At 47.1% G+C, this 17,703-nt stretch overlaps 1 protein-coding gene across 4 annotated transcripts in view; it reads right to left on the bottom strand.

Moving 5' to 3' along the window:
- The window catches only part of ACTR3B (ARP3 actin related protein 3 homolog B), a 69,147-nt gene continuing 54,366 nt past the window's right edge, over positions 2,923-17,703 (bottom strand). For 3 of the 4 annotated variants that reach the window (XM_018046665.1, XM_018046664.1, XM_018046663.1), the window contains 4 exons: positions 16,604-16,696; positions 5,230-5,355; positions 3,887-3,970; positions 2,924-3,236 (listed from right to left, as the gene is read on the bottom strand). In XM_018046665.1, the coding sequence (XP_017902154.1) occupies positions 3,141-3,236; positions 3,887-3,970; positions 5,230-5,355; positions 16,604-16,696 (399 nt within the window). In that variant the 3' untranslated portion in view covers positions 2,924-3,140. Of the gene's footprint in view, positions 3,237-3,886; positions 3,971-5,229; positions 5,356-16,603; positions 16,697-17,703 lie in introns of all 4 variants that reach the window. The other variant, XM_018046662.1, reaches the window with a different exon arrangement.

The following is a 17,703-nucleotide window of genomic DNA, read 5'->3' on the forward strand; positions in this document are numbered from 1 at the left end:
TCAGATACAACTCAGCGACTGAACAATAATATGACGTCTCCAGACACAATAATTGCTTTATAACAATAACAAAGGCTAAGATTTACTGAACACTTACCATGGTCCCATTGTTGCTCTCTTTTATCTTACTTGCCTTATACAGTCCAGTCAATGCACATGACAAACATACATTCACACAGCCTTACGAACGAAAATGAAAATAATTTAACGTCTAAACATCCTGGATCAGCAACTCCCTAGCACACAGTACATACCAAGGGGTTTGGATTAGAGGGGGAAATGCTCACACATCGGTTACCAAATTTTAAGTAAAGCATCCCAATAATATGCTTATCATCGTAAAGTTGAGATTATGTCTACATCTGTCAAATAGGGTAACATGATTTTGTATGCCATCTAAAAGCTTAATAGTTGTTAAAAAAGAAAAAAACTATTGACTTTTTAGAATATGTTCTGTGAAAGTGTGAATTCATTGAAATTTTTTTTGTAGAAAACTGTTCACTGAGAGCTACAAGGCATTTTCATCATAGAAGGCTGATTTTACCCATCAACCAGTAATCCCTAACTCAGGATATTAAGATCTTGTACTAATTCAATCTGAAAAGGTACTTATAGACTTTCTTAAAATTACCACCATAACTCTAAGCATTTATCCTCCTTATAGAACGACCAATGCACATTGCAGGTGGCTCAGCTGGTAAAGAATTCACCTGCAGTGCAGGAGACCTGGGTGATCCCTGGGTTGGGAAGATCCCCTGGAGAAGGGAACGGCTACCTACTCCAGTATTCTGACCTGGAGGATCCCATGGACTGTATATAGTCCATGGGGTCACAAAGATTCGGACGCGACTGACTTTCACTTTGACATATGGCATCTGGCAGGTTGATTGAAGAAACAAAAAATGATAACTCCAATCTACTTGGCGCCTGGCCAAATCAAGGTAAGGTGGGAATTGAAGGAGGGAGGAGACATGGCGTGTTCACAGTGAGAAGCGCAGAGACCGGGAGGCTGGGGAGGCAAAGGGCCCACATGAAGACACCAACATGGGACAGGGGAGGGGCTCCCCGGGTCCCATGGTTTCTGAGCAGAAGCAGAAGTGGTGTCAGGGGAGGTGATCCTGCCAGTAGGCTGTTTGGTACACGGCGGGGGCACTGCTGAAGGAGACACACCCACCTGGGCTTGTGACAAAGTGGTAGCTGGAAGATTCAAACAGCAGCCCTGGGACCCTGAGCAGAGCAAACCCCAGAGGGAAAGTGGAGAAACTGTCTGGACAAAGGAAGAACCAAGTGGCCTGAGACCCTCCCCTGAAGGGCCTGGGTCACTAACCATCCGGAACAAGTGGCAGGGACCGCCTACAGCCCAGGAAACCCAGATTTTACCATACTGAGCACAAAGATTCCTTTATTATCCCCAACGTCATCTTAACCTTAAACAATAAAACCAAATGTTTCCTTACAGATTCTGATCTTTAGAGAGAAAAAAAAAAAAAAAGACTTCATGACCTAGAAGAAATGCCATAAAATAACAGCTTAAACAGGAACATAAGTATTATATGAAGAATGGGCTAAAACTAAATCCCTTAATTTAGCAATCTACTCAGCAGATGTCAGAGTAGTTGCTCCAGTTTTAAAGCCATGAATTCTGAATTCCTGGGAAGGGATGATGGAAACCATCAGGATCACCCAAGGCCCCACACTCACACAAGTTCATCCAGCACCATCCACACCACTTTGAATGACGGAGTGGTCCCTGCATCACAGGCATTCCGTGCAGTTTCAGGAAACTTCTTCCCCAAACTTCGTGTTATCATCACAGCCTCCGCTGTTGTGAAACAAATTTCGATACTCTTTGAAAGAAACACAGGCGCCAGGAGGAAAACCCAAGGACCACCACAGCACCACAGGAAATCTTTATAAAGAGTCTAAGTGCTTTTATTACAATAGTGCAAGGTAGTATTTCACCCAACGCTCACCAACAGCACACTGGCGTCTTCTATAAAACAGTTTCAGAAAGTTCACACAGGAAAAGGAAAAGATACATTGTCTGTAATGATTCTCACATACAATACTGCTTAGCGGTTAAACTTCATGTGGCTCAATCAAGTGTAGTCGTTTTCTAGCAAACATGTGGCAAAAACGTTTTGCTCTGCTTTATTCTGCTCGCCTACAAACACGTCAGAACATGCCTCATGATTAGAAACGCTTTATGACGACACTCCATGACACCAACATCTACGCGTGCTTGCGGTCAAGCCAGTTGTACCAAAGAACCATAAAATACAAAATGATAGGAAATATAAACATCAATTTTGTATTTCAAGTTTATAACATTTTATTTACAAAAATAGTCTGGGAGTAAGAGGCTTTACAGTCCCATATTCTGCCTGGGCAGGGGGGGTGGGGGGGTAGCTATTGTCACGTTCTAGGGTTTTCCCTACCTATTACTCTTAAGAGTCGCAGCTGAACTCCAGAACCCAACTGTGGACTAGAAGCTCGGGTGGAGAGGAGGGCGAGGGGGCGGGCCGAAGGGCGGGGTGAGGGGGGGCAGAGCTGTGTGAGGGGCGGGGTGGGGCGGGGGCGAGGGCAGAGTGGGGCGGGGCAATGGGTGGGGCAGGGTGAGCGGCGGAGCGAGGGGTGGGGAGCAAGGGCGGGGCGGGGCGAGGGGCAGAGCTCTGTGAGGGGCGGGGGTGGGACGACGGGTGGGGGCGGGGTGAGGGGCGAGGGCGGGGTGAAGCGAGGGGCAGGGTGGGGAGATGGGTGGGGGTGGGGCGAGGTGAGAGGCAGGGTAAGGGGCAGGCACAGAGGAGCGGGGCGGGGCATAGAGGAGCGGGGTGGGGAGATGGGCAAGGTGAGAGGGGGCGGGGTGAGGGTGGGGAGATGGGTGGAGCGAGGGCGGGGAGGTGGGCGGGGCGAGGGGTGAGTGGGTGGGGTGGGGCGGGGTGGGGCGGGGCGATGGGCGGGGCGAGTGGGTGGAGTGGGGCGGGGTGAGGGCGCAGATGGCTTTGCGAGCTGTCCGGCGGGCGGCGCCGCATGCAATGGGACACCACGCTCGCACTCTATGTACAGGGCCTGTCGTCTCCGGGTCTGAAGGACACTTGCGCTCCGATGACACCACTGCGGGAGCGGTGCCCAAGCCGCCACTAAGACATGACCCCGAAGACGGGGTTGTGACGGCAGATGCTCGGGCCGCACTCCTCGTAGTCCTTCTTGGTGTGACAGACCTGCAAGAACTCCGGCTGCGAGAGGAGCGTGTACACGCGCCGGCAAGGGAATAGCATCAGACAGATGACCAAGCAGAGGAGACAAACCCCCACCCAAACCGCCACCCTCTCTCCTACCTCCGCTGCGGACTTTGTGAGCCTGAACTGCCAAACGGGAGTTTTATTTCGTTTTTTTAAAAACTTGCCCGCATGCTCAGGCGCTCAATCTTGTCTGCCTCTCGGCAACCCCATGGACTGTCGCCCGCCAGGCTCCTCTGTCCATGGGATTTTTCAAACTTATTTAGCTTCTATTTAGGAACAACTATGCTTGTTCACCCTAAATTAGCAATTTGTTAGCTAGTCACAAATTTGAGGAGAAAAAGCAGTAATTACTCAGAAAAATTTCTGGAATTAATGATTAATGCGACATTCTAGGTTATTTTCAGATTCACTTATCTACAATATCTGTAACCACTAATTTGCAAGGATATTTATGAATCAGTGGTACTAATTTGCACCACTAGTGGTCATTAAAGTATTCTTTTCTATCTCAGAATTACATGTGGGGCTGTTTAGAGCCACACACAATTAGAGCACACAGCATTTCATCTCGGGTAAGAGAGTATTAATTCAAACTCAACAGAGAACAGAGCTGGGCAGACAGCACAATCCAGGAAAGGACTCACAGTCGAAGCCAGCATGGAGCCTCCAAACCACACGGCGTAGCGCTGCATGTGGTGCGTTATCACCTGGACCTCCACGGGCTTGGGCTGCAAGGGAAGTGATGCCAGCTGACTGTCCTGTGCAGAGGGCACCCGGGCGCCTTCCCACCGGGGGCCCGCCTCCCCGCCCCCCCGCAGGCCCCACCCCCTCCCTGAAAGGAAGGTGCTCAGCCCTCACACGGCCAAGTCCAACGACCCCCAGCCCAGGTGGTGCAGAGAGCAAAGAACACAAAGCAAGGGCAGCTTACCTCAATTTAAAGGCGTTTTCAAGAAGTAAACACTCCATGCAACTAACCTAGCTTATTTTTTAAAACTAAGCAAATTAGATGTTTTCACATCTAGAGATAATTCTAAGAAACACTTAAGAAAGATAGTGCTAAGTGGTGTCCAACTCTTACGATGCCATGGACTGTTGCCCGCCAAGCTCCTCTATCCATGGGATTCCCCAGGCAAGAATACTGGAGTGGGTTGCCATTTCCTTCTCCAGGGCATCTTCCCAACCCAGGAATCGAACCAGGTCTCCAACATTGCACACAGATTCTTTACCAACTGAGCTACATGAGAAGCCCAAGTGAAAGTGAAAGTCACTTAGCCGTGTCTGACTCTTTGCAAGCCCATGGACTATAGAGTCCATGGAATTCTCTAGGCCAGAATACTGGAATGGGTAGCCTTTCCCTTCTCCAGGGGATCTTCCCAACCCAGGGATCAAACCAGGGTCTCTGCATTGCAGGCGGACTCTTTACCAGCTGAGCTATCAGGGAGACCATGGGGCAGTAACATGTAGGTGTCCCCAAAACACTCTAAGAAATGATACCACCATGGGGCAATCCCAGGAGGTGAGGACACGGGGGTTTGCTCCCATGGGCCCCACACCGAACCCAACCCTGTAAACCCACCAGCTGGTTAAGGGTTATGCTCTTGAGGAACACACTGGAGTGCCATGCTCACACCAGTGATGAGAGCCTAATCAGAACGTTCCAAAGGACATTAGAGTTCCTCACTGACAAGTGATCCACCTCCTTGGGGTACTGGTCATCACAGGACACGCCTGATCTCTGACAACAGGGAAGAAACCGCTGGCAGGCGCATGGGCAGCGGGGGGGGGGGGGCCGGGGCTAGGGGAGAGCTGTGTTGCTGCATTGGGAGGTCCGCACCTGTCCTAACTGCACAGCTGGAGGGACTCTGGGCAACAGACCTCTGACCGTAACTTCACAGTGCGGCTAAGAAAGTGGCTCCAACTCATGTTTACCCCTCACGGCCCAGGCCAGCGCGGCGTCCAGCCCCGCCTGGCTGCCCGGAGGCCTCACCTTTATTCTGCCGCCGCTGAGCTCCTCGCTGAGCTTCAGCCTGGCGTCCACCACCCTCTTTAAGTCTCTCTGCAGGCGACGTCCAAAATCCCTGAACATTGTCGAACCTCCTGAAAGAACGACATTCTAAAAGACACAAAACAGGTTTCCTCGCATGAAATCACCTGCCCAAAACACACTCCCCACCCACCCTTCAGTCGTCTGAGTAATACACTTCAAGCTATATGAGAAGCTAATCACTGAGGCAAAGTCAGCACTATCAAGGAAGAAGTATGAATCGGGACTTCCCTGGTGGTCCAATGGTTAAGAATCCACCTTGCAATGCAAGGGACACAGGTTCAATCCCTGGTGGCGGAAGGAAGAGCCCTAGTGCCTTGGGGCAACTAAGTCCATGCCACAACTAGTGAGTCAGTGGGCCAAATGTACAGAATTTCTAGAAGAAAATACTTCCTTAAAGTTTTCATAACTATGACATAGGCAGAGGAGAGGACGTGCTCTGCTGGCTGTTTTCAGCATACCTTCTCCAGTGGTAATTGGCTGGTTTCATGGAAATAAGACTGGTTCGCTAACTAATATTTTATGATCATAAGAATGTTACATGAACTTATTATTTTCAACTCAACTAGCTGTTCAGAGTTATCCTGAGAGTTTAAATTTAGCTGATAGGCAGTGTTGGCTTTGGTCTATTATCACCTATGCTCGTTCCACTTTCAGAGTGGTGGAAAAAAACAAAAATAGAGAAATAAGTGAAATTACCAATACATGGATGCTGTCCATCTTATTTCAAGAGAAGCAACAGTGCTTATCTTAATGATTTTGCACCTTAGAAATGGGAACATTTAGCCTCACAGGATTCTTAATCAATTTCCACACAGAAAAGTAAGCAGATATTCTTCCAAGGGAAGTCTTTCAATATAATATCACAAATAGTAAAACTTTAATACTGTAATTTAAGCTCCTCACTCACAGGAAGGAAACAGCCTCCTAAGGCAGACACCACAAGTGTACAGAGAGCTCTCAGCAGAAAGCCCAGCTCAGAGAAAGCATTTCTAACGCCCTCCTTAACTAATACCGTCTTTGAAGTCATGAGAGAACACTGTAATCCCCCACCTTACTTCACTGTTTGTACAGCACAGGCCAACGCGAACTCTTAAAATAAGGTTTTTTAACTCAGCGTTTAACAGCTGAGTAAATGTGTACTGAGGCTCCCTTTGGAAATCCTCATTTCACTAAGGTTCTCGTCTTACGCTCTAATCCATACACACGCCCTTCCCATCTCACCCCAGCCCACGTTCCCACCTCTTCCCTGGTCTCACCAGGTTCTTCCAGGCGCTGCTCTCCCCACGGGACGTCACTGTGTCTCAAAGGTCCTGGCCCCCTGCCCTCCGATCAAGGGGCCCCACCTTCCCTGAGTGTGAACAGTCAGGGGTCAGGGACTCATGAGGCACTCCGCACGCTTATCCGTTCACACGGCCCCACATGGCCTGAGAGCCGGCTGTTGTAGGCACAGAACCTGACCTATCGCAAGAGAGGAGACGCAGACCGTACACCCAAATGAACGAGGAACAGTGGTGTCACCCTGGCAGGTGGCACACGCCAGGGAGGAAGCCCTGAAGCGGGAAGGGGGAACGGAGCGTGAGGGGGGCTGAGATGGACCTGGATCGGGCTGCCTGGGAAGCCTCGCTGGAAGCCGACGACCCAGCAAGGACATGAAGGCATAGAGGAAGTGGGTCAGGGCCGCGCCTGGAAGAGCTCCCTGGCAGGGGCGGCAGGTGCAAGGGCCCTGGGGCAGAAATGTGCTCAGTGTGTCTGTGAAGCGGCCAGGAGGGAAACAAGGGAGGCTGGGGTGTGGAGAGGTGGACATGACCTCCGTGACCGTCCTGCTGGACCCTGACATGACTTCCCAGTGGGCTCCCCAGTCCTGTCTTATCTCCCCCAGGCGACTCCCAGCACAGCACCTTGGTGACCACGATAAAGCTTGTCACCCAGTCACTACTCCTGCCCTCAACCTCCTGGACAGCTTCTCGGCGCTCTTGCGCTGGGAGCTGAAGCCCTGCCATTAGCCTCCATGGCCCCGGGCCGCTGCGTGGACTGCTTACTGCACAACTCCAGGCCTGCCGAGCACTCAGGTCAGGGGCTGGCACCTCCCTCCAGGCACCAATCTGTGCCACTGACTCCTCCAGTACAACCTGGGGGATGCGGTAGGCATGGCCTTTCCGTTTCTGAAAGGTTTTGGGGTGGCAGGGCTATCAGTGGAATTTACTGCACATTGAATAAATGAGTAGGTTTGCTAGACCTTGCCATGCCCACTCAGACGCCATGCTCACCTGCCCGTGTCTGCACACAGGTCTTCTTGGCCTCAGCCGCCCGGTCCTTCACCCGTCCACCTCTACCTGGACCTTCTGGGAATCAACTTCAGCTGAAGGGGACCCTCTCTCCTGTACTGCCATCATGCAGAGTCTTTATGAAGGTCTCATAAGAAGTAAAATCTCAAAATGTATTCACCTGCTGAAAGTCTTAGCAAGTCTGATTACTGATTTACTAAATTACATAATTCCTCCCTTTTCCTTAACTGAGTCAATTCAAATAATAAAAAATGCATAATTCAACAACTACTTTATCAGAATAAAATGTTTTTAAAATGTAGCATTTTCTGAACTAAACCAAAACTCAGCAGTGGCCACAGGACTGGAAAAGATATTTTCATTCCAATCCCAAAGAAAGGCAATGCCAAAGAAAGTTCAAACTACCGCACAATTACACTCATTTCATAGGCGAGCAAAGTAATGCACAAAATTTTCCAAGCCAGGCTTCAACAGTACATGAACTTCCAGATGTTCAAGATGGACTTAGGAAAGGCAGAGGAACCAGAGATCAAATTGCCAACATCCACTGGATCATAGAAAAAGCAAGAGAATTCCAGGAAAACATCCACTTCTGATTCACTGACTATGCCAAAGCCTTTGACTGTATGGATCACAACAAACTGTGGAAAATTCTCAAAGAGATGGGAATACCAGACCACCTGACCTGTCTCTTGAGAAATCTGTATGCACGTCAAGTTAGAACCAGACATGGAACAACAGACGGGTTCCAAATTGGGGAAGGAATAGGTCAAGGCTGTATATTGTCACCCTGCTTATTTAACTTATATGCAGAGTACATCATACGAAACACTGGGCTGGACAAAGCACAAGCTGGAATCAAGACTGTCGGGAGAAATATCAATAACCTCAGATATGCAGATGACACCACCCTTATGGCAGAAAGCAAAGAGGAACTAAAGAGCCTCTTAATGAAAGTGAAAGAGAAGAGTGAAAAAGCTGGAATAAAACTCAACATTCAAAAACGAAGATCATGGCATCCAGTCCCATCACTTCATGGCAAATAGATGGGGAAACAATGGAAACAGGGAGAGACTTCATTTTCTTGGGCTCCAAAATCACTGCAGATGGTGACTGCAGCCATGAAATTAAAAGATGCTTGCTCCTTGGAAGAAAAGCTATGACCCACCTAAACAGCATATTAAAAAGCCAAGACATTACTTTGCCAACAAAGATCCATCTAGTCAAAGCTTTGGTTCTTAAAGTAGTCATGTACAGATGTGAGAGTTGGACCATAAAGAAAGCCCGGTGCCGAAGAATTAATACTTTTGAACTTTGGTGTTGGAGAAGACTCTTGAACGCCCCTTGGACTGCAAGGAGATCCAACCAGTCCATCCTAAAGGAAAGCAGTCCTGAATATTTACGGCAAGGACTGATGCTGAAGCTGAAACTCCAATACTTTGGCCACCTGACTGCAAAGAACCGACTCACTGGAAAAAAGACCCTGATGCTGGGAAGGACTGAAGGCAGGAGGAGAAGTGGACGACAGAGGATGAGATGGTTGGACAGCATCACCGACTTGACGGACACGAGTTTGAGCAAGCTCTGGGAGACGGTGACAGACAGGGAAGTCTGGTGTGCTGCAGTCCATGGGGTCGCAGAGTTGGACATGACTGAGGAACTGATCTTATCTGAAGAAGTAAAAACTCAAAATGCACTAACTTGCTGGAAGTTTTAGCAAGACTGATTACTCATTTACTAAATTAAAGAATTCCTGCCTTCCCTTAACTGAGTCAAATAACAAAAATGCATATTTCAACACTTTATTGGGATAAAATTTTTTAAAACACCGCAGCATTTTCTCTGAACTAAACCATAACATTATGGTGTCATTTCAAATTCCTGGCCTCACTATGAACAGTCCTAACGGCGACCAAAAGCTTATTTAACAGGTGCTGGTTGATGGTCGCTGTCCCACATCAGTAAGCCTCACAAGGCGTTATGAAGCAGGCGTTGCCCACCATTTCACAGATAAAAGAGCAGGGCCGGCAGTCAAATCACAGCCCGGAGCCACACAGCAAGTAAGCTGCACACCTGACCGCACAGCCCGAGCTTGTGGCCATGACGTTGAGAGATCCTAATAAAATGGCGGTAGTTAACATTCACAAAGTACTGCCTACACCCAGGCCCGAGCTCTACCCTGCGCATGCGTTCTCTAAGCGAATCCTCGCGAGAGTTCTGAGGGACCGTTACGCTGATCGTACCCACCATGCTCCAGGGCAGGCAGTGGCTCCGAGAGCGCGAACCGTCCCTGCACCAAACTGACGCCGCCTGACGCCTCAGGCAGCAGGAAGAAACCTCGCAGTCTGGCTCCAGAGCCTACACTCTTACATGTTACATACAAAAAAATGACACTCCTCGAGAAACTTTCAACAAAAGCCTAAGTTCAATGTGATTCATTCTAAAGAAAATTTAAAAGACCAGGTGATCCTCTATCACACGGAACAGGAGTGGTGGGTAAGTTTCCAAGGTGCGGGTTTCTAGCAGTCCGCCCTCCTCAGGAAAGACGTTCCCCCAACACCCAGTTACCCCCTCCCACCACTCCCGTGGGATCCTGCCTGGAGATCCCGACGAGCTCAGAGCCCGCTGACCCACACGAGTATGTCAGCATGTCGGAAGGCGTCGGCTCCATCCCGTCAGCAAATACTCAGACCGGAAACTGCCCATCAAGAAGCATCACTAGTCAACACACCACCAAGTGTGTCCTGGGAGAGAAGGAAAGCTTGACCTGAGCTAGAAAAATATCAAAAACTTAAAACGCAGGAAAAGAAGCTGGACACTGAAGCAGATGAAGGGTGGAGTATTATACCATAAAAAAATGATGCTTCTGAAAAATGTTAATTCCTTAAGACAATGTTCACAACACAATGCTAGGTTAATATACAAGATACTAAATATAAATACAGCATGATATATTTGCCTACCTAACTATATTTCAAGAAAAGGAGAAAGACAAAGTGAGAACTGCTTTATTAAAAATTTTGCTACTTCTCAAATTTTCTAAATGTATTTTAATCTGGAAATAGTCATCTCTGCTCATCCACAGAGTCTAGGTTTTCCTCACTGTGTTTTCACAGTGCTGTCCACTGACTTGCTGAAAGGCCACAGACCCCAATCTGCACAGCACACCTTTCACTCATCTGCTGTTGAGACCCCTATAGTGGACTGGACTTTTCAACAGGTCCTTACTTTGCTACATAAATGTCTATTCCACAATGTGAAATATAAAGTCTCAGTCATAATTACCTCTATAGAAGGACAGGCCCTCATTCTAACATGTATACTATCATGTAAGAATCGAATCGCCAGTCTTTGTCTCACGCAGAATACAGCATGCTTGGGGCTGGTGCATGGGGATGACCCAGAGAGATGTTATGGGGAGGGAGGTGGGAGGGGGGTTCATGTTTGGGAACGCATGTAAGAATTAAAGATTTTAAAATTTAAAATAAATAAATAAATAATTTAAAAAAAAAAAAAGGAAGGACAGGCCCTGTCTTTATGCCAGTAAAAAACATCCTGGCCAACATCATCATATACCCTACCCAGACCTTTTTAAGTAGAAACACAAAGTCTGTATTAATAGTAAAGTCCACTGAATACCTTATATGGGATTAAAAATGACGAAAGTTCCACTCCTGTAACATTAAGTGTATTTTGTGCTAGAGGCTCTATCCTTATTCTTTATCCAGCTTGACAGATTTGCAGCGCCCCCTGCCCACCATCCTGTGTCCCTCAGCTGGCTTCCTCTCTAAACTGTGATCGCAGTATTTGGGTTCCTCTTGGCTCAGCTGGTAAAGAATCCGCCTGCAATGTGGGAGATGTGGGTTCGATTCCTGGGTTGGAAAGATCCCCTGGAGAAGGGAAAGGCTATCCACTCCAGTTTTGTGGCCTATACAGTCCATGGAGTCACAAAGAGTTGGACATGACTGAACGACTTTCACTTCACTTCTTCACTCGTCCCTGAAGAGATCTCCATGCCAACCGCTCCCTACAGGCTGGGAAAACCTCAGAGTGACTAGCTGCTAACAGTAGTTCTCAATTCAGCTGCACATCAAAATCATCTAGGAAGCTTTTAAAATCCAGATGCCCAGAAAATTATATCAGACTCTCAGGGTGAGACCCAGACATCTGTGTACTTTACTGCTCCTGGGATGATGCCCACAGACAGACAGGGCCAAAAACATCTTGTTTCCAGCAGCATCTGCTGCCTGGAATGACTTGGCCTCGTGGGGAAGTCACAGGCCAAGAGCTCTCACATGCTAGTCCTCTCCAGACCCAACTTCCATCACACTTAGAGACTAAACAGAAAAAGGGGCGTGTGAATACCCCTTTTAAAAATTAATTAATTTTTAAATTTTTCTTTTTTACACAGGCTTTCTCTAGTTGCAGCCAGCAGGGGCTCGTCTTCATTGCAGTGTGTGGGCTTCTCACCATGGTGGCTTCCCTTGTTGTGGAGCAAGGGTTCAGTAGTTAAGGCTCGCAGGCTCAGTAATTGTGGTGTGTGGGCTTAGTTGCTCTGTGGCATGTGGAATCTTCTTGGACCAGGGATTGAACCCATGTCCCTTGCATTGGAGGCAGATTCTTACCCACTGGGCCATCGGGAAAGTCCCATGAATAACCTCCTTATCTACAGGACAGACTGAAATAAAAATTAGATTATGACTACTCCTTTTGTCTAAAACAATTGTTTGGCTTTTTTGAAGTATCTCAGTTTTCAAAGGTACATTGTGTTCTCCACCAACTTCTTCTTCTTGCCTACTAGCCTTAGGAACATGTTAACTCAAGGCCCGAGGAGATCTCGGGGGTTTTCAGTAGGGCCTATAATAAGCCTTCTGCTCACTTCACCTACAGTTTCTGCGACTGGGCCTGGGAAACACAAGAAATCCTGGCCCTACTGGTCCAGGTGGTGTCTTGGGAGCAGGTGAGGCAAAGGGGAAACACCCTCCTCTGAAGCCAAGGGCAGGCCTCAGGGCCCCAGGGAGCTGCCTCAGAGCCTTCCCCGCAGGTTCCCCTATGGCCCTCTCCACCACCAGAGCTGACCGTCTGAGCCTGTGGGGAGTGGAGGGACCAGGCACAAAAGCAGAAGTCAGGAGCCCAGCCTCCTGCAGGGCCTGGTGCCTGCGTGGGTAACCCAACAGGGATCAGCAGACAGCAGTCATGAGTGTGTGTTGGTGCAAACCTGCTTCCTGCTTCCTGGGTGGTTTACTGAGCACTTGGCAGCCCCATGGCAGGTGCCTGGGACACTGACAAGAGTGGGCCCAGCAAGCAGGAAGAAGCATCAGCAACAGAGAAGGAAATGACAGTAAGACTGGAGAGGAAAGATATGATCCCAAAGACATGCTCACTCAGCTCTCCAGAGCATGATGCCCGTGTGTCCTGCAGAAGCACTTGTATGTAGCATGTCTCTAACCAGAAGAGGGCTTTAGAGTTACTCGTAAAATCCCACCAACCGTACATCCATGCATTTCATGAACACAGACGTCATGGTGAAAGGTTCTGTCCACAGCAAGCTCATGTCCACGCTCACAAGGAGGAGCTGACGACAGGAAGCGGGACCACAAGTACAAAGTGAATCCAAAGAACAAGGCTGCCTACCCGAGAGCCTATAGCTCGGGGTGACAGCCTCCGGAGACGATGGGCAGAGCAGTGGCCGGTGGGGGCCACAGGTCTCGGGGACAGAGAAGCCTGACAACCACACTAACTCAAAAGATACAAGCACGCCTACGTTAACAGCAACTTTATTTACAATTGCCAAGACACGGAAGCCATCTAAGTGTCCATCAACAGATGAATGGATAAAGATGTGGTACGTATATACAATGAAATGTTACTGAGCCATAAAATGAATTAAATAATGCCATTTGCAGCAACATGGATGGACTTGGAGGGCAATAGGCTAGAGGGATAAGGCAGAAAAAAAATACTGTATGGTATCACATATATGGAATATAAAAAATAAAACTAATGAACATAACAAGAAATAAGACACAGCTATAGAAATAATCTGCTTCCCTGGTGGCTCAGCTGGTAAAGAATCCACCTGCAATGTGGGACACCTGGGTTCAGTCCCTGGGTTGGGAAGATCCCCTGGAGAAGGGAATGGCTACCCACTCCAGTATTCTGGCCTGGAGAAGTCCATGGACTGTATAATGCATGGGGTCCCAAAGAGTCGGACACAACCAAGCAACTTTCACTTTCACTTTTCATAGAGAACAATCAGTGGTTACCAGTAGGATCAGGGGAAGAGGCAAGACGGGGGCAGGGGATTGAGAGATACAAACTATTCTGCATAAAATAAGCTACAAAGATACTGTACAACTCAGGAAATATAGCCAGTATTTTATAATAACTACAAGTCCAAGAACAATTTGCTCCATTTAACCTAGGTCCATCTAGTTCTGGGGCTCAGGGTCGTCCTCTATTAAGTAAGGAAGGAGCTCAGGCTACCAGGCCATCTCTACTTGCTACAATTCTACTGAAAGTGAACTCAACTGTCTAAAGAGAGAAATCTCACCCCATCATGAACCTTTGTAACCACTGACACAAGTTTCACTTCCGTTACAATGAAATGAAGACTAGAGAGAGCACAACTGTTGCGTCCTTCATGGACATGAAGACACAGCTAATGCCAGGTGAGATCTAAGAAGTAAAGAGAACAAGGCAGAATTTTACTAAACTGAATACTCTCCTCTGTCTCTAGTTTCCCTTTCTTGCACATTTTATTGGAGGAGAGAGATGTTTAATTAAGCACATGTAACAATAAAAATCAAATCCCATTGGCCTCCAAAGTCAAATTCCCTGGGGTTCTCAGTCCCTTTGCCGGATCCCCAGGTTGGGAAATCTTTTGTGGGTCCTAGAACTTTCTTAACAATGCGAGAATTTCTTTGGTATAATTGTTCTGCCTCCTGAGAAATCTGTATGCAGGTCAAGAAGCAAGAGTTAGAACTAGACATGGAACAGTGGACTGGTTCCAAGTTGGAAAAGGAGTATGTCAAGGCTGTAAACTGTCACCTTGTACATCATGCGAAATGCTGGGCTGGATGAAGCACAAGCTGAAATCAAGATTGCCGGGAGAAGTATCAATAACCTCAGATATGCAGATGACATCACCCTTATGGCAGAAAGTGAAGAGGAACTAAAGAGCCTCTTAATGAAAGTGAAAGAGGAGAGTGAAAAAGCTGGCTTAAAGTTCAACATTCAAAAAATGAACATCATGGTATATGGTCCCATCCCTTCACAGCAAATAGATGGGGAAACAATGGAAACAGTGAGAGACTTTGTTTTCTTACAGGCTTTATTTTCTTTATTTTCTTGCAAAATTACTGCGGATGGTGACTGCAGTAATGAAATTAAAAGATGCTTGCTCCTCGGAAGAAAAGCTATGACCAACCTAGACAGAATATTAAAAACAGAGATACTACTTTGCTGACAAACGTCTGTCTAGTCAAAGCTACAGTTTTTCCAATAGTCACGCGTGGATGTAAGAGGTGGACCGTAAAGAAAGCTGACCACTGAAGTATTGATGCTTCTGAACTGTGGTGTTGGAGAAGACTCTTGACAGTCCCTTAGACTGCAAGATCAAACCAGTCAGTCCTAAAGGAAATCAGTCCTGAAAATTCATTAGAAGAACTGAAGCTGAAGCTCCAATACTTTGGCCACCTGATGCGAAGAACTGACTCACTAGAAAAGACCCTAATGCTGGGAAAGATTGAAGGCAGAAGGAGAAGGGGACAACAGAGGATGAGATGGTTGGATGGCATCACCAACTCAATGGACATGACTTTGAGCAAGCTCTGGGAGTTGGTAATGGACAGGGAGGCCTGGTGTGCTGCAGTCCATGGGGTCGAAAATAGTTGGACATGACTGAACAACTGAACTGAACAATAAAAATCAAATTATAATTTGTTTTCACCCATAAAAAGCTGTCTACATAGGAAAATGTTCCTATGTAGAAAATGTTCCTACATAGGAAATAATAAAAATAATATTTCTTAACTATAAAATTTCAAACAATTTTAAAACACAAAAAGTAGAAAGTAAAAATCCCATCTCCCAACCCCAAGGTATTTTATTTTGAGTCTGGCATATATCATTCAAAACCTTTTCAAAGGTTTTACATACCTATATGGATGTATGTATGTATGTATATATACATACACAAACTACATTTTAAATCAAATCATAGTATATATAAATTTTACGATTTGCCTTCTCACTTAACAGATACTATAACATCTTTTCATTTGCATTTTCATTGATTGGCCTCATTCTTTTTGAAGACTGCACAGTACTCTACTGTGTACGCCCTCACTCCTGGGCCTGATGGCCTCCTCTAAGCTCAGCCCCCTAAGAAGGTAAGACTCGGCAGAGGCTGTGGGCCCAGAGCATGAGGCAGAGAGCAACCACAGGTGAAGAAGGGCCAGCTGACCAACACTTTCTGCTCTCAATATCCAGCTGTCAGCAACACCTCCTTTTATCCTGTAATTACAGAGACTAGCCTTTTCTCATTTCAGGTTTCAAAGCTCCCTGGTCACACAGAATCCTGGACAACGTTATCACATGGGCATTCCCACCCGACGCTTCAGTCGGGATCTGACTTCTTTCTGGCAACAGTGCATGTGGGACAAACCTAAACACGCGAGAAGCAAGACCAGCAAATTCATGGAGAGCAGGCGGAGAAGGGCTGCTTTTATCTTTCGGTCACTATGCAGGGTTAAAATTGTCCAATTTAAAATACAGCTGGCCAGATAAGAATAGAGATACAAGAAGACTTAAATTAAAAACTTCTGGTTAACTGAGTCCTATTTCCAAACATTTACATCATCGCCACTCCAAGAATAATATTTCACCAGTATGTTGGCCTTTAACAAATCCTACAAGACCCCGGTGAGACAGGAAGGTCTGCACACTGACGTTAAGAACCTGTGCTAAGAATGCTGGGCCTCAGGCTGTGGGATGAAACCCGAGCGCCTCCCCCAGGCGGCTGATACCTTATACAGCGGACGGCGAACGTCGATGGGGCAGTTCTGTATGACTTCATCAACAACCTCCGAGATGGACTCCATGAAATCCGGGTTGGCAAACTGAATTTTGTCCAAACATAAAAGAAACATTACATACTTCTCTCAATAACTTTTTTTTTAAGTGACTTTAATAAATACAGAATGTACTGTAACTTTTAAAACCGTCAGGCTGCAATGACCACGTCAAATATTGGTATATCAAACGAACCCAAGTGAGTGTGCATGGGGTGACTGACGGTGACTCGTCCTGGCGACACGTGTGGGCTCAGTGAGGGGAAAACATCACACAGGAGCCAAGAGCGCCCGGCCCTGCATCAGGGGACACTGGGAATCCTGCTGCCCGAGACTGTAAGTCACATGCGTGTGACGTGTGTGATGTTATGGAAATACTGTGAGTACAGAACAAGTGTATCACTTACGAGTATTAATGTCATCTAAGAATCAGCCCAGGATACAAGAGAAAACACAGCCAGTGAACAGTCACACTGTAAACCTGAGCCAGAAGCCTGGCGGAGGCGCAAGGGGGACGGCTCGAAGGGGTGGCTTTTTAATGAAACTATGGTAACGGTCACATCACTGCGTAAACAGTCTGATTCAGTTCTGTAAGCCAAATAAGGTAAAGTGTAAAAGAATTCAATTTTAAAAATTTGAACTATGCTTTAAAAATCAAGGACACCTTTAGTGAACTCAGGAAGGTAACACGGGGTGCCCTCCAGCTATTCACTGGCCATGGTCAGTTTCGTGCCTGTTTTAAATCTATAATATCAAAAGGCACGAATGAGGGTTAAGATTGTGGTGAGGCAATGCTGTGAGCCATCTCCCTGCACGAAAGGTCACACAAACCTGGAGACAGGCAGCAGCGTGTAACCGACCTAGCAAAAGCAAACTGAATTAGAAAAATAAACCAAAATACGAATACAACCCATTTTATTACATCTTAAAATGCTGTCTCTCCATTACTGTACCTGCAAGAGTTAATAATAACTCTCTGTGACTATAGTTAACACAGCGAGGCCTGTAATTCCTAAAGCCCGTCTAACTGCTGGAAAGGCTGCTGCTCAGACAGG

Source organism: Capra hircus, chromosome 4 (genome assembly GCF_001704415.2).
Source record: "Capra hircus breed San Clemente chromosome 4, ASM170441v1, whole genome shotgun sequence".
NCBI classification, from domain to species: domain Eukaryota; kingdom Metazoa; phylum Chordata; class Mammalia; order Artiodactyla; family Bovidae; genus Capra; species Capra hircus.